Source organism: Anomalospiza imberbis, chromosome 7 (assembly GCF_031753505.1).
Source record: "Anomalospiza imberbis isolate Cuckoo-Finch-1a 21T00152 chromosome 7, ASM3175350v1, whole genome shotgun sequence".
Taxonomy (NCBI): domain Eukaryota; kingdom Metazoa; phylum Chordata; class Aves; order Passeriformes; family Viduidae; genus Anomalospiza; species Anomalospiza imberbis.
In genome coordinates, this window is record NC_089687.1 from 35,856,513 (window position 1) to 35,880,797 (window position 24,285).

General features: G+C 43.2%; 1 protein-coding gene and 1 long non-coding RNA gene across 8 annotated transcripts in view; one reads left to right on the forward strand and one right to left on the reverse strand.

Annotated features, from left to right (window-relative positions):
* The window catches only part of FN1 (fibronectin 1), a 51,335-nt gene extending 44,637 nt beyond the window's left edge, over positions 1–6,698 (reverse strand). For 5 of the 7 annotated variants that reach the window (XM_068196543.1, XM_068196545.1, XM_068196542.1 and 2 more), the window contains exons 1-5: positions 6,472–6,698; positions 6,136–6,264; positions 4,526–4,663; positions 2,564–2,695; positions 2,306–2,443 (exon numbers count right to left, since the gene is read on the reverse strand). In XM_068196543.1, coding sequence (XP_068052644.1) covers positions 2,306–2,443; positions 2,564–2,695; positions 4,526–4,663; positions 6,136–6,264; positions 6,472–6,640 — 706 coding nt within the window. In that variant the 5' untranslated portion in view covers positions 6,641–6,698. The remainder of the gene's footprint in view (positions 1–2,305; positions 2,444–2,563; positions 2,696–4,525; positions 4,664–6,135; positions 6,265–6,471) is intronic. The other 2 variants (XM_068196548.1, XM_068196546.1) reach the window with 1 other exon arrangement.
* Positions 2,618–7,160, forward strand: LOC137477463 (uncharacterized). Its single transcript, XR_011001014.1, has 3 exons — positions 2,618–2,758; positions 4,906–6,205; positions 6,945–7,160. It is a non-coding gene; the product is annotated as an uncharacterized lncRNA (long non-coding RNA).
* Positions 7,161–24,285: the final 17,125 nt, after the last annotated feature.

The following is a 24,285-nucleotide window of genomic DNA, read 5'->3' on the forward strand; positions in this document are numbered from 1 at the left end:
CTCATTCTCTGGAGCTCACTTCTGCAGTTCCTACATGCACTAAAGCCTGAACTGAACTGCACAGGCTGAGAGCATCCCAAAATCCTGGTGCTTTAGCCTAAGGAAAGAGTTCCATTCATTTCCAGAACTGTGCTTTCACTCTGCAGCCATTGTCAAAATGAGGTACTTTTTAAAGCCATTCTAAACCCATTCTGTCTAGCACACACCTTTAAAGCTAAACTTGTTTTAATGACCCTTTTTTTTTTCTTTTAAGAAAAAACCAAAAGTCTTTGCAGTTTGGTAATTTCATACTATACAAAGGGCACAGTTCAAGTTCAGGGCTCTCTCTCATCCTGAAGGGACTAAAACCTGTCTGAGGGCAACACAAAATCCCATTTCTTTCAAAAGAAACCTGCATGAAGCTGCAGTGAAGTTAATACAAGCTGCTCAAGAAATACCAGGACTTTCTAAATCTCTTTAATAACCCACAGCCCGCGATGAATTGAGCAAATGGGTTCAAAGGACAGCACAACAAACTACTTTTGTCTGGATGCCAGATCCACATGGATCAACTAGTTCTTCTCCCATTACAACATTTTATCTTCTTATTCAAGGGAAACTTGATACAGTGGCTCAAATATAATCATGGATCAATGAACATGGATTTATGAAGAACTGTGGAAGGACATATGCATTAAGCCAGATTGCCACTGAGAGAGCACATGGGATAGAATGTGAATGTAGAAAACATGTTACTGATTCACACTGCTAGAATGACCAGAAATTGAGCATTTGCCAGAAGTATGGTAAATTGGTGAGGTATCCATCATGCAATTTTGCAAATGTGAAAAAAATGTGTCTAATGGACACACTTCTCAATGAAAAGCTGAAATGTCACTGAAGCAACCAGCTGTGATTCTGGAAAATGCTTGCCATAAAAGATATATAAAGCAGCACACACTTCAAGTGTAATGCCATTTTGTGGGCTAGAGGTATCATTTTATATACATAAATTTGAATTTCTCTATTCAAATGTAATTGAAAAACAAAATGAAAAATGAACAGCTCCTTATATTGCAATTTCCCCCATGATACAACAGCACAGACGTGAGGTATGGAAAGAAAGCTACTGCCAAATGCATTTTATTAGTAATAATAAGTCCTCCAAAATTCACAAACAACACATTCTGTTTTATTCATTCCCATTTGACAGCTAATGATTTTTTTCCCACATGTCTTTAACAGACTTAATATTGTCAAGGCTGGATTGATTTTTATAGCTTATTTCTTGACCAAATCTCTCCAGATCTTCCATTTTAATCTCAACCCTCCTTAGTGGCTTATTCTTTACTGCTGTTTATATCATCAGGTCTGCTGTTTGTATCAGCAAAAATCTATTATTTGTGTGCCCCAAGGTAACTGAATATGAGGCAGCTGAAAGGCTACAGAAGAGTTTCTCAAACCTTGCATAACCAAGGCATAAGGTACAAAGTTAAGTTTTCTTGAGGCAGCTGGTATAAACCTGAGACAGAAGTAAGCTCTGTGGTGGAGCTAACAGGACTGGAACAGAAGGTCAATAAACAAGCAAGATTTTGTGTTTTAAAAGTCCTGTTTGCTCTGCAAATACAAATAAAATGGAGTATTTACGGTAATGTCCCTCAGTGATGCAAAATTTTTTTGAAAAAAAATCACCTGTGCTGCTGGAGCTGGAAATGGGGTGGGGAAAAGTGACAAGCAAGATGGTAGAGCAGGCAAAACAAACCCTACTTCAGCTAACAAATTAATTAAACAGTAATACAGAGAAAGAAGTAAGAAAATATTTTAATCTTGCAGATCCTGCTGTTGAAAGGGTATTTAGCTTAAAAACCACTCGATTGTCCCTCAGAAGGCTCCTCGAAAGCACTGAAATGGATGTCCTAAGCTAAATGCTGTGCCATTTTGTGGGCCAAGCCATTTCCCTGTCTTCCTGAGAGATGCCTGGCTGCGGCTCACCTGACATACAGATTCCTTAAACATTTCTCTCTCCATGAGAATAAATCCCCAGGTAATCCAGGCACCTCTGTCCCCAGCACTGATGACCAGCTCTGGGGAGTGTTCCCAGACTGCAAATGGTGATGGGGGCACCACACAGGCCTCACTCCCCTCCTCTGCTTCCCGCCACTTCTCAGGGGACAGCCATCCCTCTCAAACTACTGCTACCTGCACGGGGCAGAGGAAGGAATAACTTTCCTTTCCCGTGCAGGATGAAAATTAAGCAAGAAAATTAAAAAAAAATAAGTAAGCTAAATAAAGCAGAGCAGCCAGCAGCTGCCAGAGTGGCACTTACTTCTGGAGGTGCAGGTGATGCGGCCGCTGCCCTCACCGAGGCAGGTGCAGTCCACCATCATCCAGCCTTGGTAGGGCTTCTCCCAGGTCTCTCCCACCACATAGGACGTCCCAGCCGTGTTGTCGTAGCATCGCTCGGCTGTGAGGGGAAAGTGGATCAGAGCCCACCCAGAGCATTCCCACACGGGGACACCTCAGGGAAGACAAAGAGAAAGGCCCCGCACGCCCCGACTGCGCCGAGGGAGAAGGAGCCACTTACCCACGGGCTTGCAGGTCCACTCGCCCTTGCCGTTGCCCAGGCACACGCACTCCAGCATGTAGCCGCCCGTTTCGTGGGGCCGGCGCCACGTATCGCCGATCTTGTAGGACTGGCCACCCTCATGGCAGCGATCTGTGGGGGCAGACAGGGGAGCCGAGGTGAGGGACACACCAGGGATGGCACGGTGGCAACAAGGTAAGGGCCATCTGGCCAGGGGCAAAGGGGGCCAGCTGGGGTAAAGGGCAGCAAGAAGGAGGGGGGACATTGAGGAGAATGAGGGGGGACATCAGCCTGTAAAATGGCGCTCAACATTTCCCACTGGCTCCCACCATTTTCCGTTGGCATCCACCATTTTCTGCACTTCCCAGGCCCTGTCCTCATCCCTCAGCTAACTTCTCCATGTTCCAAACCCCAGCCAAAGGCTGGCTGGTGAAAAGGGAATGCCAGGGAGCGACGAGGCCCTGTTTCTCCCTCAGACCCTGCTCTCAGGCTGAGGGCCGGCAAGAGAGCGTTTGCCTCCATCTTGTCTGAGGCAGCGCCACTTGGGCTTCTCTGCAGCCATTCATGAGGGACATGGTGGCCAGGACAGCATGTAGAGGACAAGGAGGTGCTTGGTGTGACAACCCACTGGGAAATCAGACCTCTTTTGGGGTGTGGAAAGCCTGCCCTGGAAAGGCAGATTCCTCAGTGCCCCACAGCTCTGAGGCAGCACAGGCTGAGGGAGGGCAGCATGGCGCAGGGCAGTTTGCAAACACAGGGTTTGTTTCTTTGGAAAAATCCAAGAAAAATAAAAAAAAAGAAAAAAACACCCACATCCCATCATTTATTAAGAGCCAGTAGAATGTTTTGTGGACTCATTTGTGAAAGCAGGGAATCTCAGAGCTCTGAAGATTGATTCAAAGCCAGTTGAAGTCAGTGAGACTCTCCAGTGAGCTCTAAACCAGGCTGATGATGAGGAAACAAGGCTGCTCTTACACTCGCAATTTCCTTACTTACTCTTTTTCTTACAACACTTATCATCCCTGCCCAATAAAGTGCCATTAAATTCAGAAGGGCTCCAGCTTTACTTGTTAGATTTAATGCATTGTTTTTTTCCCATGCTACAATGATGGCTGGTTTCCGAGTCCTCTGTGGCAACACTACTAGGGTCTGCATGTGTGTCTTAAGCAAGAAACTAGATACTTTTAACAGCAAGATTTTTCTCAAAAGGTACCTCAGAGACTTTGAAATCTCAGTCTAAAAATCCTGACACACAGCAATCTTCCTCTGTGCTCACAGAAAGTCCAATTATGAACTAAGGGGAAATTGTGAACAATTCAGTGACTCAATAAGGAAAGGATTTCCAGACAGAGACGTGAAACAGGAGCTGGGGAGAAAGGACCAAGGGAAGAAAGGGAAGAGCAAGAGGAAAGTATGGGTCAGGCTAGTGAAAAAGTAGTTACAGAAACATGTCGAGCTGCTGTCTGGATATCAAATCCCAATTCCCTCAGAGACAAATGTTCAATGACATTTCTGGAGGATGAAGGACTGACTGGCTCTCAGGTGGCATTCATTTATTATCATTTATTCTGAGTAGTCCCATTAGTGCTGACAATGTTATTTTGACCCATCAGCTGCAGAACAGACTTTTTCTCCAGTCAAGAAACTACTTTTATACTTGCATCTGTGAAGATGTAACACACTCTTGTACATAGTAACTTACTAGCCTGTATGGCTGGACACTAACAGTAATTTTTGGCCTATGTTTTCTCACATAGCACTTGACCTTTTAAACAAAAGGGGAGTTTGGTTGTGCAAACGTATGTACATGGGGCAGGGACTTTTAATGTCAAAGCTTTAGTGGGCTTTGGACTAAACCCCATGCAACTGTAGCTAACAGGCACTGGGAATAGTGTGCAAATTGCTCTGGAAAATATGACACTAAGGAACAATAGCTCTAGGAAGAGACTCTTAGTTACATACTGGCAATGGTGCAGCTGATTCTCCCACGTCCAGCTCCAATGCAAGTACAGTCCCAGATCATGGAGTCCTTGGGGCGCTCATAGGTCTCCCCGACCCGGTAAGTGGATCCAGTGTATTTGTCAAAGCAGGTCTCTTCAGCTATGAGGGAGAAAAAAAAATTAAATAATCAGCTTCATGTAAACCACACCAGTAACATGTACAGTCAATGGAAACACATTCCTTGCCTCCTCACACAGATGCTCATTTTTTCCTGGGGAAAAATGCCTATCAGTCTCCTCCTTCCTCATGGGACAAAACATCACAGAGGAAGTTGGATGAAATTTGCCCCCTCAAGGGCCCCATGATGCTCAACAACCTCAATAACTTCTTTCCTCCCTCAGGGAACCAAAAGTTGCACATGGCAGGCATGGCTGAAAGCATCAATCCCAGCTGTTTGAAGCCAACAGTAGAGAAGACAGGAGGGAGCAAACAACCCTTGGAAACTGTGTGCTTTGTCATGCTAATCCTCCTCGCTCTGACTTAGCAAAAAATTGAGTAATTAATCCCAAATTCTGCAGCAGTCCCACCAAAGTCAACAGCAAAGTTCACTACTTGTGTATTGCTCATACTCATGCATAGGTGAGCAATTACAGAACATCAGTGCTGCCACCAGACTCAAGATGTGAAGCAGAACAACTTTCTTCACTGCTGAGCAGATAAAATTCATTGCGTCATAAGGAAAACTTCCTATTGGATTTTGAAACCATAAAACTTGGGAATCTGCAGGGGAATGAAAAGTACATTGAACCTTCTCTTATGGGGTAAGGGGTCTGAGTACTCCTTAAAATACTCCAGTCATGAGGCAGGCAGCACACAAACCTCACAGAACAGAGGGCTGAGATGCTCACATCTGTCTTACATGAACACTGTCAGCCAGGAACCAGTTTTTCATCTCTTCTATCTCCACAGCAGCATAAAGGAATTACAGCAAACCAGTGGCTTCAAACCAATAAATAGAGATACATTGCATCTGATAAACTGAACTACACCAAACCCTGGAGAGACGCATCCTCCAGCAGACCTTGCATTTAAACTTCTTTCTGTTCCCTAAACTTTTTCTGCACAGACTAAACAATCTCATTTTACACTCAATTATAGAAAGCTCACAGCACAGCCGGGACACTGTGGAAAGTTGTAAGTTGAAATATTTTTAAACAAGCTGACGACACTGCACAGCTATGAAAAGTTGGGGTGAAGCAAGCAAACAGAGCAGAGCCAGAGCTGCAAAGTGACTCCAGATTTGAACTTCCCTGTGCGAGTCCAGGAGTCAGTTCAGTTCATTATAAAGAAGAGGTTGGCTCCAAAATTAATGTTTAGATCCAATCCTCCAGAGAGATGAGTGATGTTTGGCTCAGGGTTCTGGTGGCAGGCCCATCACTAATGAAAAGCATTTCTTAAAATCCCAAACCAGATCTTCAGTGTAATTGAGCGTAGATCCCATTACTGACCCTAAGTACCAAACTTCAGCGGAAAACCTGGGCTGCCAGCCCTAACTCGTACAAGGCTTGGCTTACTCGGCACCAACAGCCGCGCTGGGGTCTCGACGCAGACAAAAGGGGCCACCAACTTACGTTCCGGCTTGCTCTCGCAGTTGAACCCTCGGCTCCCACCGTAGCAGGTACAGACCAGAGTGTTTCCCAGGTAAGTGCGCTCCCACTGCTGGTTTATCTGATAGTACCGTCCATTGTCATAGCACGTCTCTGGGGGGAGAGGAGGAGGAATGGGGATGCAGAGGGGGGAAGAAAGCAAAGTTCGGCGTTACCGAGGGCAGCAGCCGCGAGGGAAGGGGAGCGGAGCGCACACGTGTGCGGGTCCGCCGAGCCGAGGGGCGGCTACGGGCGAGCGCGGGGGTCAGACAAAGCCCCCCGGGGCCACCGGCGCTGCCCGTGCCCGCGGGCGGTACTCACGCTTCCCCTGCGCGGCGGTGCCCTGCGGCAGCGAGGTGGTTTGGGTCTGGGTCTGGGTCTGCGCCTGCCGCCGGCTCTTGCCGCCGGCTCCGCGGCGATGTCCCCCCGCCGCCACGGCCCCCAGGCAGAGGGCGAGCAGCGCCAGCCGCCACACGGTGCGGCCCGGCATCCTGGCACGACTGGGCTCGGCACGGCTCGGCACGGACAGCCCGACGGACGGCACGGCGCCGCTGCCGGGCGCTATATAGGGCGGGCTGGGCGGGAGGAGGCGGCCGCCGCCGCCCCAGCGCCCATTGGCCTCGGCGCCGCCGGGGGCCGGGCGGGGGCCGCCACCGCCCCGCCGAGCCCCGCCGGGGTGGGAGGCCCGGCCCCCCTCAAGCGCAGCGGCCGTGCCATTTTGTAAAACATCTGGCTGAACAAAATGGCTTTTTTTGAGAGGGGAGGCAAACTTTTCTTTTTTTCCCGTGAAGCAGCGCTGCCTGTAAGCGGATACTGTTCCGTTCAGGAGGAGTAATGTTCTGCACAGGGGAGAAGGTGAGGTGTAACGTACGGGTGGGAAATAGCAACCCTGAGTGATGTTTTATCTACTGCTGGGAGCTCAAGGTTAAAAGCTTTCACACCTCACTTGGAAAAATCGGTGTCATTGCATTCCATTCAAAATAAATTTAACACCCTCTTTTTCTGACTTTGTTTCTTGCTGTCCAAAATCAACCCTGGGGAAAAAAAAAAAAATGAAAGAAATACTAGGTGTTGAACCTTTATTAAGTAGAAGGGTTCTTCAATGTGATGCCCTAATGTAACCTTGCTGTATGCAAATTTTGTCAACCTCTTCCATCCGTCTTCTTCCCATGGGCATCTCTGCTGCTCTGGGGGGGTTTCTTTTGCCTAGTTTGAAGGAATACTGCAAAGCAGAGTGTGTACAGTAAGTGTGGCTCTCAGGCTGCCAGTGAACAAAGCACAGTGCATGCCCCATTCTGGTACAGTGCCTGGACCAGCACCCAAGTTCAGACCATACAGGAAGGTTGTGTTTCTTCCCATGGGCATCTCTGCTGCTCTGGGGGGGTTTCTTTTCCCTAGTTTGAAGGAATACTGCAAAGCAGAGTGTGTACAGTAAGTGTGGCTCTCAGGCTGCCAGTGAACAAAGCACAGTGCATGCCCCATTCTGGTACAGTGCCTGGACCAGCACCCAAGTTCAGACCATACAGGAAGGTTGTGTTTCATGCTTCTCACACATATTTTGTCTTGGCAAAGGGATTGTTAACCTAAAAAGTCTGCTGCAGTTCCTGATGTATAAAAGCAACTCTTCAGACAAACCTGAGAGTGAAGTAGCTTGCAGCATTTCCAGACATCTTTAAGGTGAACATCCACAGCTTTCCATAAGAGTTATTCAGCATGTTGAGCACCACACTCTGGTTCCACGTCCTGCAAGCCCACTGTGTTCTCTTTACTGACATGCAAGCAGTAATATCACTCCTGGGATGAAGGCTATGTCAGCAGGCAGAGTCCAGGCAGATCCAGCGTGTGCTCTGTTCCAGGAAAATATGGACTTGTGATGTCAGGTATCTGTTTTCAAGGAAATTTCTTTTCCCCTGTATGAGGAGCGCCCACAGATACATTTACACAACCTATTCTGCTGAAAACTTACTGGAAATTGAAACCTGACCTGGCAATTTAGGTGAGCTGTGGTGAGCTAATTCCCACCTTTCCTAATTTTTATTTTTAGATCCACTGCACTGCCTTTTTTTATTTTTAATTTATCTATTTTATTGAGTCACCAGACACACATTATCCCTCATATAATTCACAGAACTAAGGTGGCCACAGCAAGGGAGAGTATTGGCTTTTGAAGTGGGACACAGCATCATAAACCAGCAAACACCCAGTTTCTTGAAATGAGAACCTGCTTTTAGAAACTGTTCCTGCTTTTCCAAGACCTAAGATATGATGTGTCATCCTCAAATTCCATCTCACATTCCACCTTATGTCTGGAATTCTCTGATAAAAGCCAGGTGAAAAGCACATCGTCTGAAAATGCTGCTGTTTGAGCATTGGATGTACTTTACCTAGCTTGCTCCAAAGGAAGAATTACTGAGTGGAAATCCGTGGAAAAAAGGTGTTTCCATCCATACATGCAATCAGGAGGCAATTTGAGGTCATTTTTCCAGTTAGTATAGAGCCAATGAATGTGTGAGCAGATCCTGCTGCTGATACAAGCTGCTAATTAAGCTCAATTGGAATGGAAAAAGAAAGGGTTATGAGAAGTCTTCAAGGGCAGCAGGATTATGATATATAAAATTTGCTCAGGGAAATCTGCTAAATGTAAGAGCTAAGTACCTAAGGAACAGGATGTAGTGGAATATGCAAACATGAGGAAGAAATATCTGCTTTTAGCAATTATTTGCAAGTGGCATATAAAAGCTATCAGGTATAGTTCCCATGAAGGTTAAATTATTGACATTGACCTCATTTCTGTCTACTTTAAGTCCAGTTCATGTAATTTTACACTGCACTTAGGTCTTCAAGGGCAGTATAAGTATTTATGCAAACTGAAAATTGTATTGTCTGAAATTTGAATGAGAAAAGACACTGTCAGCAAGCGTGTGACTGTGCTAATGCTTTCCACAGAATTAGTTACACAAATACAGGGACAAATGTAAGATCCTTGTTTGAGAAAACATTACTGGAAGCACACAAAACAAAATTATAATTTCCAGTGGTGTTCAAATTAGTTTCTTGCATAGCCATCATTTGCAAGCAGGCAGAAATAGCCTTACAAGTAGTATTTCAAGATGATTTGGAACAGCCTGGCTTCTTTTTTAAAGGAATCTCTGACAGTAATTACAATACAATCATGTAGTAATTATTATATTGCATGCTGTTAAATTTTGTGAGAGGTCTCTTATTTATTTCAGGAAAGGGATGTAGCTCCTTTGTCTGTCCCTCTGTCAGTTTGTCCCTCAAGCTAACAGGAAATGAAAGGAAGATTCACCTGAAGTCTTCCTTCAGATGACATCAGTTTGAACTTATAAACCACCCGTTCATGGGTTCTACATCCAAATAAGGATTAGGAATGTCCCAAACCTCTGTTTTAGCCATTGGTATTCTGATTCATGTTCTTGGTCTATTCAAATTTTTTTTTTTCCTACTGAAATCCTACCTTTTTGACTCTTGGCTAGGAAAGGCACATACCCTTATACGGCTCTCCTGACTTTTGTTGCTCCATTGTATTGCTCTGCAGATAAACCTCTCCACTTGATTTCCTTCACTGCACACACATGTGGCTCCCCACACGTGTGACTGGGAGCATGGTCTGTCCCTGTAGCCATTCTTCAGCACATTCCAACAGCAAAGAGAGGATGAATCAGTACATAAAGGATCCATCCAAGTCACTTGTTATTCTATAAGCAACCTTAGAAAAAAAGGCCACTTGGGCTTAATTACATCCTTCTAAAATTATTGCTTATAAGGAACAAGAACCATGAAGAGAAAAGGTCAGGATTCCTTTCCTTGACATAGGAAGACCATTAAACGCTTCCTGCAGTTCCCAAATATTTTGCAAGAACCCCCGCTGCGAGCTGAAAATTTCTGAATCATCACAATTTCAAGTCTGTGGTTTTTGTTAGGTCACAGCAAAATTCACTTCAAGGCTGCTGAGGCCGTGCTGCACAGTGCTTCATTCACTGCTGAGTGTCTCGTCCAGGAATCCGGAACATCGCTCTTGAAATGAAATCCATTCCTTCTGCCCGTTAGCTGCAGCTTCAGGGAGATGTAACTCCATGTCGGCTACAGCACAGGAATGAATTTCATCGGGTATAAACGCTCCATGACAGGACATTGACTACATCTCTGGCACTATCAGTGGAAATTCCTTCTCTTCTCCCTCCTCCCTAGTCCTTCCCAACGAATTGTTGAATTGTTCGGTGTCATCAACACAGAAAAATGCATTTCCTTTCTCTAGCTGTCCATGGATTAGGAGATTTAGTCTGGTCTACACAAATTGTTGTAGCTTGCCAGTGATGAGAAGTTTGCAGCCACAGCTCTTGTTTTGCATTAGAGTCTGCAGTACTGTCAGCCCCAGGCGTTTAACCCTCGTGAGCCACTCCCTGCAAAATCGGGGGACCAGCTTTGCAAGACAAGGGGGAACAGATTTCAATTCTTTCCCGGGTAGAGGAGTTCTCCTGGGGCTTTCAGGTTGTTTGTTTGTTTTCCTGACTTTCAATGAGGTGTTTACATCACATACTAGTGATTTAAGAACAGAAACTGAGATCCTGACATGCTTCCTGTTGCCAAAACACCAACAAAAATGAGAACTCTCATTAGACCCACAACAGTGGAAATTGGCAGACAAGTGGCATGGGACAGTCCCTCATTCCCAGGTGAAGCTTCCAGATGGGCAGCACCATCTTCAAGGAGCTGAAAATCCGTTCTTCATCACATTTTGAGATGTTTGGCAGAGACTTTCACAGATGCCTGAATCCTACCCATGTTGCCCTAAATACTTTGGATGCCCCATCCTGATGCCCCTAACTCTGCATTAGTTAGGTTAATAAAGAGGTTCTGCAGCACCTCTGGGAACTCTAAGGACAGCTCGGAAGTCTGAGTCGGCGTTTCAGGATGCATCATGAGCACCGCTGATTGGGACTGTGGGACCTGGCTTGGTGTCCCACACCAAGCACAGCGGGGCCAGCTCTTGAAAAATGTTATTTTAGGCAGAGCTGGAACTATTTTGTCTCAAGGGATGTTCCATCTCCCAATTGATGTCTGCCCTACTCACATGCTGCTGGCTATTTTTATTTAGTCATTATGGGTTTCTAACAATAATTGGACTTTTGATTAATAAAGGGTTTTTTCTTTTAATGAAAGGGCAACAGTCAGGTTATATCCATTTTGTCAGGATCACTTGCATCTCCCTCAAAGCCCAGAAACAGAGCTGAAACCCTCCCTTTTTCCACAGCACTTTTAAAAGTACTAAAGTGAGGTGAAATAATGGTGATATCACCATCAGCAGCATAAGGTGACCTTGGCCACAAACCCTGGTATTTGAGCACAGTTCCTTTTATTCTCTCCCAGTGAATATGGCAAACCACACTGAGTCTTGTTTGGTTTTAGGCAGGCCTGGTTAAAATCCAGAAATAAATGCTAGTGCTGGGTTGAGCTTGGCTTGCTGTGAGGAAGTTGAATACACTGAGCAAGCAAACAGCCACATATTATGATGATTATAGGGGAGTGCATAAGGGGTTGAAATAGAGAGTCACAAAGGGCTGAACTGAGCCAGGAGCATGCAGAAGGGAAATGTTTTGGCTCCAAGCTGCAGTTTGTCCCGTTTCTTTCTTACCCCTTCCACCCAGCAGTACATGGAGCCAAGAGTGTGGATAGATCTTCGCTGCCAGTTTTGAGGAGTTTTTCTTTTTTTTTTTTTCTTTTGTTTCATTCTTCTTCTTTTACTGTAAATAATCTGATTTTTGGCTGCATTCTCAGAGATGAGAGAAGTTCTCACTTTCACTTGTTTTTCAGCCCTGCCCAGAAGTTCTCATTGGCCTCCTGCTCTATACTTTTCAGCTTCTGGGGTAGAACTTGAGTCTTCTCCCTGTCTTCATTCTCACTTTCTTCTTCTTGCTTTTCCACCCTCTGCCTTCCGGTAGTCCAAGCCAGCAAGATGTTCCTTGGTTTCTGATGTATTTATTTTAACTTAGCCGTTTCTATGGCCCAGCAATAGTGTCACTTCTCCTGTGGGACTTTCACAACTCTTTCTCTTCTGTGGATGGGAATCCAGCCCAGAGAGAGGCCCAGAATAAGGCAGAAGGGCTGTTTCTGACTTATTCAAACCCTCTGTGGAGGCTGTGCTTCTAGCAAGAAATTGTAATAAAGCAGGCTGGAGTTTCATTCTGTGTCAATCTGTCAACTCATAATTAGTCTGAAGCCAGGGCTTCTTACAGGTATGATTCTTCTCTGGGGAGCTTTGCCAAGGGACAGTTTGGTTCTTTATAGGCATCAGTATTGAAATGATTTTTTCCTCCCATCACTTCCATTGGAAACCGCTAACGGGAGTCAAGCTGGCAAATGGAGATACCTTAGTCCTAATGTCCCATGACCTATCTGTTTCTGGGGTGGCTTTGAGTTACCTTCTAGTTGTGCTTGGATTCATTTTGGTTGAAAGCTGGGCCTCATGGCAAATGACTTCCTACACTGACTCAGAAAATTTCTGCTCTGTCATTAATCCTTTGGATTCCTTCTTTACTTTCAACTGTTGATTATAGTGGGTTAGACTTTTTTTTTTCTGGCACTCAAAACTGGTAATAGTCTGCATATGTTTTTTGATTCTGGCCTGTTTTTTTGATTCTGGTTTTGGGGCTTCTTTGCATCTTGGACTGGCTTGGAGCTCACATTTTCAGTCTGTAGTGAGCTACCTATCCATGAAATCATACAGATTTGGAGCTTTCCAACAGCTGTCCCTCACTTCAATTGCCTTTCTGACAGTATTTATAGAGTTTGCAGTGTCCTCACTCTTGAGATGATGCATGACTGTAGTAACAATAAATATACATGGTTTTCATGGGCTATCTTACATAATTCTCTTTGCCATCTACCCTGATACAGCCACACCAAAGGAGTTTGTGTGGAAGTGGAAGCTTCACCACTGATAGGATTCAGGCTTGACGTGTGTGGGATTGGCTTAGCTAGAGATGCTGCAAGAGGTTTTCCACTGGGACATCACAAGTGAAAACAAGTCAGTTTGCCTGGAACAAGGAGCCATGCCCATATTCCAGGAATCTGTTTCACTACTTCCAAACACTTACACACTGATTTAAATCTTCAAAGTGTTTTGCAGAAAAGCTAGTGATTCAGACACATCTCTTCTCTTGCAGAATTCTCCTCTGAAGACCAGACAGCACCTTTGAGTGCTGGGCAGAGGAATGGCTTCATAGTTTGGCCTACACTTTCTTGGTTACACTCTTCCTGTAATGGCATGGGAGCAGTGGCCAGGCAAGTACTTAGGCATGTAATGGATGAAAAACTAAATCTCTTACTTTATAATAAGGTAGTTAGAGTCCAGCCCCTTGAACTGAGCAAAAAATTCACATTTTTCTTAAAAGGTGCAGAATTTCAGCCTGTTCGCAGGATGTTCTAGAGTAATGATTATCATTTCCATAGGTATGGAAATAGGGGAAAAAAGCTGTTTTAAAAGGTGAAAAAAAAAGGCCTGAATAGTTTGACACTCTATGAAGAGGGAAGTTTCTCTTTATGTTGTCCAGGACAGCTTCTGGCAAGACTAAAAAAGCTGAACATTATTATTAAGTGAAGTAGGAAGTGTTTCAAAGATGCATCATATCTTGGTCGTATGCTAAAAACAAATATCCCAAAGCTCTTGATGATGCATCTGGTATTTGTACTGATTGAATATGTCCCAAGCCAGCTATATTTATCGGAGGCACATTTTTGCTTAGCCAGGTCATGCAGAAATTGAAGTAAACATTACCAAAATACGTATCATCAGATCGGGGTATTAATCTGGCAGGAATAGTATAAACCCACTTAACTGTCCATCTGAAAGATTTATAGGGGAAGGTAGAAGCTTCAGAGTCTGGAGATATACATTGCTTCTGCATCTGATTACAGTCTCCAGATTTATATACAATGTGGAAAGAGGTCGTAGCTCACTTTCCAGGAACAACATTCACATTTTCCACAGAGTGCATTCGTATAAAGTGAAGATTACGTGCTCATAAAATGAAGGGAGAGTTTTGACAGGAGGTCTCTTCAATTAATTTACAGTCAAAAAATGTCATGTGTAGTATTGAAAATTAGTGCTACACAAAGAATTTATCTCCTGATGGACTGTTCCTTCTCCCTTTTTTCAAATTTTATTTCACTGGTGCACAGGGACATAGAAATGGAAGGCTGTAAAAGGGCCTGTATAAGTCTCATTTCTTTAGAGAAAATTTTCCTGAAATATAAATTTGAAAAATTGCTCTTTTTCCTCTATCAAATAAAACAGCCTGAGATATTTCTTATAGGAAAGACAAAGTGGGGAAAAGAGACACACACCTTTGATAGGAATTTTTATAGAAGGTGGAGCACCTGTGCATGGGAAAGAGATCTTTAAGACAACTGAATCCTGAGGATCAGAGAAAAAGCAGTAGTGTTTTACCAACGTTGTTGTAAGATGGCTCTGTGGTAGAACTATGGGCTCTGGATACTGGTGGTTAAGCCCCTCTGATATGCAGGGGGCTCAGGCCAGCCTAAGGACATCTACCTCCTGTGTGTTTATGACCTAAGATTGTCTGACAGGCCAGGTCCCAGAGACTTGGGAGCCTGAATCTCATTGAAAGACAGTAAATTTTGGTGTCCTAGTGCCTGAGTCTATACAGCCATGTCCTTTATGGCCCTGGCTCCTGTAGAAACAGTGTCAGGTGGAAACCTTGTCAATGGGAAGCACATCAGCTGGGGGAAGCACTGTTAGGCCAGAGGCAGCTCAAGGCACTGAATTCCTTGCTGTTGTTAGCTCTCAGCTTGGAGATCTGTGAGGGTTTGCAGCTGAAAGGCTCACATTCTGACCCTGCAAGGACCAATTAAAGTGTATAGCTTTACCTGCTGCAGTTACTCCACTATTTGATTTACCTTAGCTGTCACCTGAATAAAGGCAGGCATGTGCTTTGTCAATCCAGAGCTCGCTCCCTGCCCTCTGTGAGCAGCATTTAGATACCTTGGTATCCTCAGCCTTGCCACTGGGAAAGTGTGTATGAATAAACTGCGTGACAGGGTCATAAATTGCAGGGAGAGTAGAGCAAATCTTGGCAGCAGATCACAGCTACTCGAGAGATGAGAGCTGTGGCAGACACATGAGGAGAGAAGCAAAGGAAGACTAATATTTAAGAGGAAGGCAGAAATTTTACTACTAGACTTTGCTGAACTGAAATGAGACCATTTTTGACCTTGGTTTCTTTGGGAGCAGGCTCAGGCTCCTAATTTCTGTTTAATGTTTTTCTTTTTGTCTCAAGTCTCAGGGAAGGATTGATGCTTTAAGACCATTAGAAATTCTTCCTTCTTTATAGAAAAGCCAAACTCAAAACCATAAAGTGGCACCAATTTTGAAGCAGGCCAGAGCAATCTCACAAAAGCATACATACTGTCCATATCCATCTCCAAATCCATGGACTCCAGCTATATCCCTAAATTTGTGTGCCAGCCTTCACAGGATGTGGGTCTAAATATTCCTTCCACATCCAGTGTCCATCACAAACTCTAAGCACTATTACTGTGTAAAATTAATTTTTTTTTCTTTGAAGTTTCATACACTTATAACATTCTCATAAGTGTGTTTGAAAACTGTGGTGCGACTTTAAGATACGCTTGGAAAACCTTCAAACAATTACAAATATGCACACCAAAAAAATATGTGCTTGGATGAGGTAATCCACAAGAGGGTTTCCAGTTAGCCTTTTGAAAACCAAGTATTTTATAAATAAATGTCAATGTTAATTAAAAATCAACACAGACCAGGAAATAAAACCCCATAATGCTGTATTGGTTATGATCTGAATACACTGATTAGGTATTTCTAAGAGTTTATTCCTGTTCTGGAAGCAGTCAAGCTTTTTAAAAGAAACAATCAGATATGCACCCACTGGAGGATGCAGCCCACCAGATGATTTCATACTGAAACGTACACGTGGAGAAGAATTTTCAAAGACGTTGTGGGTCCTTGCACAGTGCCTGGTTATTAATGAAAATGGAGCATCCTAATTCTTTTGGCATCTAGAGAAATCCCTCCCATGATTTAAGCATATTGGCCAAAGCCCCCTCCCTGGAGAGCTGTGTAGGTTCATCCCATGAATCAGTGAGACCTCATGAGTTAATATTTGTGTGCTTATGCTCTTCGTTAGCTTTTATGAGTGGTGCTAAATTGCTTTTTAGATCCGGTTCTCAGATACACAAAATGTGCCTTCCAACACTGCTGGCTACAGCCAAGCTGCAGGAGGAAAGAGGAAATGGCCTGAGCTTAATCCATCCTCAGGACAATCTTAAAGTGATTAATTTGCGGTTGTCCTCGAGTGCCACACAGCAGGTTTCAGTGCTACCGAGTTGTTCCAGAAGTCTGTTTATTTATTGGTGCTGCATACATTACTGCCTTTTTTTAGGGATGGCAGAATATGCCACAGCATCCCAGGCACACTTAATGCCTTGCTGGTGGGGAGCACACTTGAAAAAATTTTACAAGTCACAGCACTTTAAATCAGGGGTCATACAGAGATAAAATTAATTTTAAAACTATGCCCCATAGTGTGTTCAGTGCTGTGCACACCGTTTATTTCTATGAGTGCACAGGAACACTGCACACATGCCTCAGCTAAGGGTGACTGCTTACATCTTTAAGTCCTTTTAGGTGAAATTCTCTCCTAAATGGTAGAATATAAATAAACTGAACCACATTCACCTCCATGGAAGGTAACACTTTCTGGTGTTCAAATGCCACATTAGATATCAGTCACTGATTTGTTTTACCTTATTGAAAGAAGAAACTTCCTTTACAAAACTGATTTTTGACATTGATTTTAAGTCCAAGCATAACTCTGGGGTGTTGTGACCTTGGCATTTTTAATTTAGATTCATATTCAAATTTGTATTAATGTGTCTACTAAATATAAATTCAGTCTAAATGAACAAATTATGTAATGTTTTTTGAGTGGGAACTAGAAGACATGGCCTTGTTAAACTGGTGCCAGAAGAGCCAAGACCAGAGAGAGCATCACAAATCTCACCTGTGAGTGATGCCTTTCCAAATATAAAGGGGTTTTTTGTCGGGAAAAGGCTCAGCAAATGTCCATAACTGTCTGGAAAGAAACAGAAATCAGTCTTCAGTCTTTCCTGCTGCAAAGGAATCTGAATGAGGCTGCAAGCAACTGCTGAATCCTGCAAAGAAGAAAGGAAACTTTTCACCTGTCACCATTTTGCAAGTTGCCAGAGGCAATGGAAATATAAACACAATAACTCACTGCAGTAGCAAGAGCTTTGCAGTGAACTGCACCATCACCCTAAAGCCCTGTGTTAGATTATAAGGGTGTGCTGTGCATGATTAATGCTTCTGGTTTAAAATATTCCAGGGAGAACATTTTTTATCTCTCCCCCTCCTCAAAGTGTACCAACTGTGTTTGCATCTAATAAAGTCCAGATGCTTCTTGAAGTATAATTGTTGCTACATTGGACCACAAAACTTCTTTTAAAATTAAGGTTGTGACATTTTTAGCAAATGCTCCCTTTTGGTGCAGTGGGCTCAGAGCAGGAGGCAGTAACACAGGCAGAAGGTGTTAATTTTATCTGCTAAACTGTGGTGTTATTGCTCTGTGGTGTTCTGGTGGACAGGTTCTAATATGGCCTGGATCTAATATCCAAGATCTTGGAAAAACTTTCCTGAGAACAAGTGAGATTTCTCCTAATCTAGTGCATACTTACCTCTCTTTACCTGCACAACATCTGAAAAAGACTATTTTCTGTCTCGATGGCCAGAGGAATTAAACCAGCAGTATGCACATGAAAATTTGGAGGCACACTTTCTAGGGAAGAAATTTAGGATGCTGTGGCAAGGAGGGCTATGAGGCATCACTGTAACGGTTTGCAACACGTTTATGGCAGAGGGCCAAGCCAGACAAAAAGTGAATTTATAGTAGGTCTATTATGTCTACAGTAATAACCATCTTTTATGCTGGTGTGACAGCCTGTTTTCATTTTGTTTAAAAGACCAAAGGCTTTTATGGGCAAACCTTGGCTTGCACATCTCTGTCTTAATCAGCTCTCCTACCACTATGGTGAAATACCTTGACTCCTTGTGTGTTTTGTATTTTCAGCCATCCCTGTCCCATTCTTCCAGGTATCCTCCCTTGAGCACACCTCCATTATTGTTCAGATTTCCCCTTATGCAATTTGCATTAAGAAATATGGTTCTTTTTTTTAAAGAACTGAAATACTTGGATTGCAAGAACTGTTCTGTGGCAGCACATTTCTCTCTCAGGATTTTTCATAGAGGTACACAGAGAGAAAGAAAGAGAAAACAATTTCTATTTCTGCTCCTCGTTTTCCCCATGTGGAATGTGTTTGGAGAATTGTTTACCTGGGGTGATTGCTTGATTGGATTCTGGTGAGGATTGTTTGAGCTGATGGCCAATCCAATCCACCTGTGGCTGGACTCTCAGAGAGGGTCACGAGTTGGGAGTTAGTTGGATATGGTAGTTAGAAAAAGTAGGTTTGTAGCTTTAGTATCTTCCTTTAAATAGTATATTAATGCATTATAGCATAGTTATAATAAAGAAATCATTCAGCCTTCTGAACTGATGTTGGACATCATAATTTCTTCCCACCGGGTTCGCCTGCATTTTACAATACCGTTCCCTCTGTGTTCTACAGGAATTCACTCGTGACCAGATGCTTCTGAAAGCCTACTGTCCTTTCTGAAGTAAATGCATATCAGAGAATCACAGGTCACCTTCCTCTAGGGTCAGGTGCTACATGGAATAACATGATGCTAACTATGTTCTTTTCAAGTTCGGAAATTCTTTTCAAATTCAATTTTAAGTCCTTTTCAAGTCAGCAAAATTTGGCAGCTCTCCCCTTTGAAAAACTGAAAGTTAACAGAGAGAAAATCAGTTTTCAGGTCCATCTTTGTAGGGAAAAAAGTCTTATTGTTGAACAAATGAAATTTATGATTTATGTAAAGAAAAAAGATAAAGGCTTCAACTTCAATGTCATAGCAAATTTTAGCAATAAATGAAAAAATAAAACAGTTTGATATCTATTACAATTTCTAGGTATCCTGATACTCGCTTGGAAAACAATACTGAGGGACTCAGGGAGGAAAGATGTCAATGCAAGAATTGTTTCTTGCAAAGGGCTATAAACATAGCTATTTTGGACGTTGTAAGTGGAAATTACATAATGTACAACAAATGAAAGACAATATGGAGATCTCTGCTCTGCAGATCCTGATGTCAGCCATTTAGTCTGCTAATGGGTCTGAGTGTATGAAAATTCACACTGGTTTGTTTTCAAGGTAGAAAAAACATTCAGTATCTCAGGTGTATTTAGATTTATAAAAAACTCACCCTTGGGAACAAATACAGAAGACAAATTAAGTCTTCAAAATAACGCTTCTGCATTTCAAAAAACAACATACTATTTTTCAAGAACTATAATTTCTGTCTCCAGTTTTATATATGTTCAGCTTTACTGGTGAAAGGATGGACCTGAGTCTTTTGCAACAGAGAAAACTTGAATTTCACTGGTTTTTGACCTTCACTTTCACAATGAACATGTTGGGACTCAAAGTTTGAGATCTGGACTACCTTCAAGCCTGGTGCAGAACTCCTTCAGTTCTTAGAAGTTCAAGATTTCAGCTATTAATCTTGACTCCAGAGAGGAATTGCATGTAGACCTGGTTACTGAAGGTGCTTGTACTCGTTGGAAGCTCTGAAGGTGCTTGTACTTGTTGGAAAGTAAGGTTAGAGGATCCAAAAAATCACATGCTCCAATCTGGGGTTCGAACACACCAGGGGTGTGAAGTGGTCCAGAAGATGTTGCTTTAACCTTGACCTGAGCACCTCCTGTGGAGGAGTTTGCTTCTGTAATCAGGGCTGCACTTCGGTACTGCAGAAAATTTTTCCTAAACCACTAAAGATAAAAACTCTGCTCAGTTTTCCTCCTTGTGGAAGTTCCCCCACAGCCTCAGAGTGACAGATCTTGATTTCCTTCCTTCCTTCCTTCCTTCCTTCCTTCCTTCCTTCCTTCCTTCCTTCCTTCCTTCCTTCCTTCCTTCCTTCCTTCCTTCCTTCCTTCCTTCCTTCCTTCCTTCCTTCCTTCCTTCCTTCCTTCCTTCCTTCCTTCCTTCCTTCCTTCCTTCCTTCCTTCCTTCCTCCCTCCCTCCCTCCCTCCCTCCCTTCCTCCCTTCCTCCCTTCCTCCCTCCCTTCCTCCCTTCCTCCCTTCCTTCCTCCCTTCCTTCCTCCCTTCCTCTTTCTCTCATTCTCTTCCCTTCCCTTTCTTTCCTTCTTGCCTTCCTTCTTTCCCCAGATAAAACTTACTTTCAGATCTGATCATCTTTTATTCCTTTCCTCCTTCTCCCTTCTAGGCTCTTTACAGTTTGTCCCTAGACATCTTGTTGAAAAGCTTCAGAATAACAGGAGTGGCATCACAGGCAGAGGATGGGAATCAGCCTCTAAGTCTTGCCTACACTATTCTACTTATTTTCTCCTTTCCTACAGCCCAAAGTGAGAATTCTAATTTTTGGCAACAGTATCTCATTGAATTTTATAGTCTGAAGTTTTCCTTATCCCTTAATTCTTTGCCTGAGTTTCTGCTGCTGAACCACATAAGCTCCCTTTATCACTGAGCATTCTCCACTTGTCTCTATCAGATGTCATGTTATTGATTCAGAGGTGATGTCAATGTCATTTAGGATTCTGATACCTTCCTTGAGAGCTCTCCTTGGGAATTCTTGGAAATTTTGGTGACTTTTGGCCAGACACAAATGTCCTAGTTATGTTCTATTTATTCTTGACAGCTGTACCAGGGAACAATATTTTAATGGGAATAATTTAAATTTTTAATATATTGGTCCCTGAAAAAAGAGCGTTTAAGACTGAAGAAATTCTAAACACTATAATACTTAGTGCAATCCTTATCCTACCCTATCTCTTCTTTCTCTTGATTTTTGAAAGAGATCAAAGGAGTGATTTATTCAAAGTCTTTGTAAGTGAGCGCTAGCAGTTATGTTCAATGTGCTAATAATGTGCAGCAGCAAAGCAGAAATGGAAACTGGACTATGTGCAAATGTTTCCTCTTTTTTCCCCCATGCATTCTGATTACTCTGTGGATGTAGCATCCCACAAAATATGTGAAGTTTACATAGAGAGCAACAGACAGAACAAGTTTCAACAAGAATTCCTTTCTTCCTGGCTGAAGTATATAAACCCAGCAAGTGTGCTCCCAACACAAGCTGCAGTTTACGTGCCTCCTGTACATGTGTTTGTGTTTTTGTGTGGCTTTTCAAAACAAACTGGGCTGAATCCTACTGGAAGAGCTTCACAGGCTGTGTTCTTGGCCAAGCCTGGAACAGACTCACACCAAAACCCCTTGCCTGCAGGCAGGTAGGGATAGCAATTGTTTACTCACTTGCACAAATCACGAGGGGGTTTTCCCTTCACTTTATAGTCCCATATGGTGATGCTTCTCCTGTTGGGCACTCTCAGCCTCTTCTCATGCACCCAAATTGCCTCCAGGAGTGCATCCTCCATCCTCTGACCCACCCCAGCCACCTTTGGGCATGAGATCCTGCTCACTCCTGTTCCCTTCTTTGGAGCCACACTCATTCTTCCTATCACACCATCCTGCACTTCCACCTAATTTTGTATCCCGACTTTTAATTATGACAGGTGGGCCAGAATTTCTACCCGAGAGACAGAAAAAGTGACCCAAGAGATCTCCAAGAGACAGAAAAAGTGTGTCTCACTCCTACAGTCAGCTGAAGGATTTGTAAAAGCTTAAGATGACTGACAGCATTTTGAGCTGCACTGAGGTGTTGGTGGAGGGATTACAGCATGTAAAACGATGCACAATTAAACAGCCAGGGTATTTATTGGATCTAAGCTCATAGCAGATGATTGTCCTCTACATTTTTGGGGGTTATTTTGAATAAACCATTATGTACTGGCCTAAACCCAATCTCTGGAGGAGGAGATTAGCAGGACTATTATGCCATCTTGCCTAATACCTCTCAAGATTTATTCTCACTGGAAGCTATAAAAAATATTTTGTAATCTCCTCCAGGTTACAGACACGTTGGCAGACACACCTCCCTCATATCAGGATCACCATTTCCTTCAGACCTGATGGATGATACTGTAGGAACAGAGATAAACTTGGCCCTTGGTATATCATGAGTCTGATTTCAAAAGCAGTGATTTTTTGCATCAAATATTAAATGCATTAGCTTGCAATTTTAGGAGACATTTATTCAGGGAATTCATGCTCTGGCTGTCCTGAGCACGTGAACCCCTCAAGAGAGGCTCCACAGCCAGACTGCTGCTGCCCTAATTAACTCTTTTCTGCATTGGCATTTACAACCAATAATTTGACTCTCTCTGTTTTATTAAAACACATATTGTAAAGTGCTCAGCTAAGGAGGAAATTAAAATTTCCTTTCACACCCAAGACTTTCCTGGTAATGCAAATACCTTGATGTTACAGCAGCCAGCATGTTGTGTAGACAAAGCAGGGCAAACCATCCAGAGACAGAGTTCATGGAGAGAATGATCAAGGGTGTTTGTGGAGGTATGAAATCCTCTGCTGCAGAGCTGGGGCAAGAGGCAGGACTGAGAATAACCTGACCAGATCTTTAGCCGGTGCAGTTGGGAGTCATTTAATTGATTCCTAAGGAGCCACTCTCCCTGAAACAGAGTGGGTGGAAATCCTCAGAAAGGCTTGCACCAAGGACCTCTCTATTCATGAGATGTCTCTTACAGAGCTTTGTTCTTATCATAGGCAAATCTGAAAGAGGCTTGAAATGAAGGGGTCAGCAGGGAAGCCAAGGGTACAGCTCTTCCAGCTGTTCCACAGTTGGGATGGGAGAAGTACTCCACAGCTCCACCCTGTAAGGTCCTGAAGTGCTTTATTTATTCATGAGGATGATTATTCACTAGAATAATTATTTAGTGGAAACATTTATTCAAGGGAAATAATCACTCAGGAGAATGTAGGATCAGGAGGAATGAAGCAGTATATCTACCATATCCATCCCTGTAGAGCAGCATTTACAGGAACAAGAGGGGAACAGCAACTTTTTCTGGTTGAAACCACAAGTGAAATTATAAGCAGGCAAAATCCCATTTGAAACTAAGCCAGGGCTGTGGGCTTTCACTCCTACGATTGTGGCAAATGGGATGGAGTTTTTAATGATGAGATACAGCTGATGTAGAGTGGTGCCTCCTGGGAGAAGCAGGAAGATCCCCTTCAATTGACTTTTCCTACCTCCTTAGTGGATTTTATCCTATGCCTTTGTCATTAGGTGACATCAAAAGTGCTGGGCAATGCCCTGTGTGTCTCTTAGGAATCTGTATTATTTCTTTTTGCTTAACTTAATAGCTATTACTTCTAATTCTTTCATGACCCAAGGTGTTGTGTTCACTCCTGGGTAAGAATCTGTGGGACTCAAATGCCATTATGAAATATTTTGCTACTGGAAGGTTCTGTATCCTCAAAGTCAGAACTTTGGAAATGTAAGCAAAATGTCCAGAAAATTCCCAAGCAACCAGATCCAGCATTTGCATAATATCAAATACACCTAAAAAGGCAGAAAATCTGATTTTAAAACTTATGCTAATTTAAAAAAAATTAAAGAAAATTCTCTTTTAAAACCTGGTATGAAAGTCAGATTGCTTCTGTTTTGATCAGAATCTTGAAAAGCAATATTCCCATTTGATTTGGAATGAAAATAACTGCTGAAATTGCAGGGCTTTCGAAATGCTTTGGATGTGAGTCTGCTCTGATTGGAAAGTCAGATTGCTGGTTTATTACCTCAGACACAGGTCTGTACTGAGCCTTGGTGACACGTAAGAAATTCCAATGACTTAGGGCTAACTTTCTGCACAGGTATGTTCTTGAATCTGTTAAATGCTGCTTCTGTGTTACAGTCTCAAGGAGGCCACTGTAAAAAAGCAACTGTCTCTATTTTGTCAGGATCTTTCAAATGGTGGAAACATGAGATCTCTGGCATTTTTGCCCTGCTCTATTAAGTAGGAGTTGTAACGTGTAGGAATGGGCCTGCTTCCCTT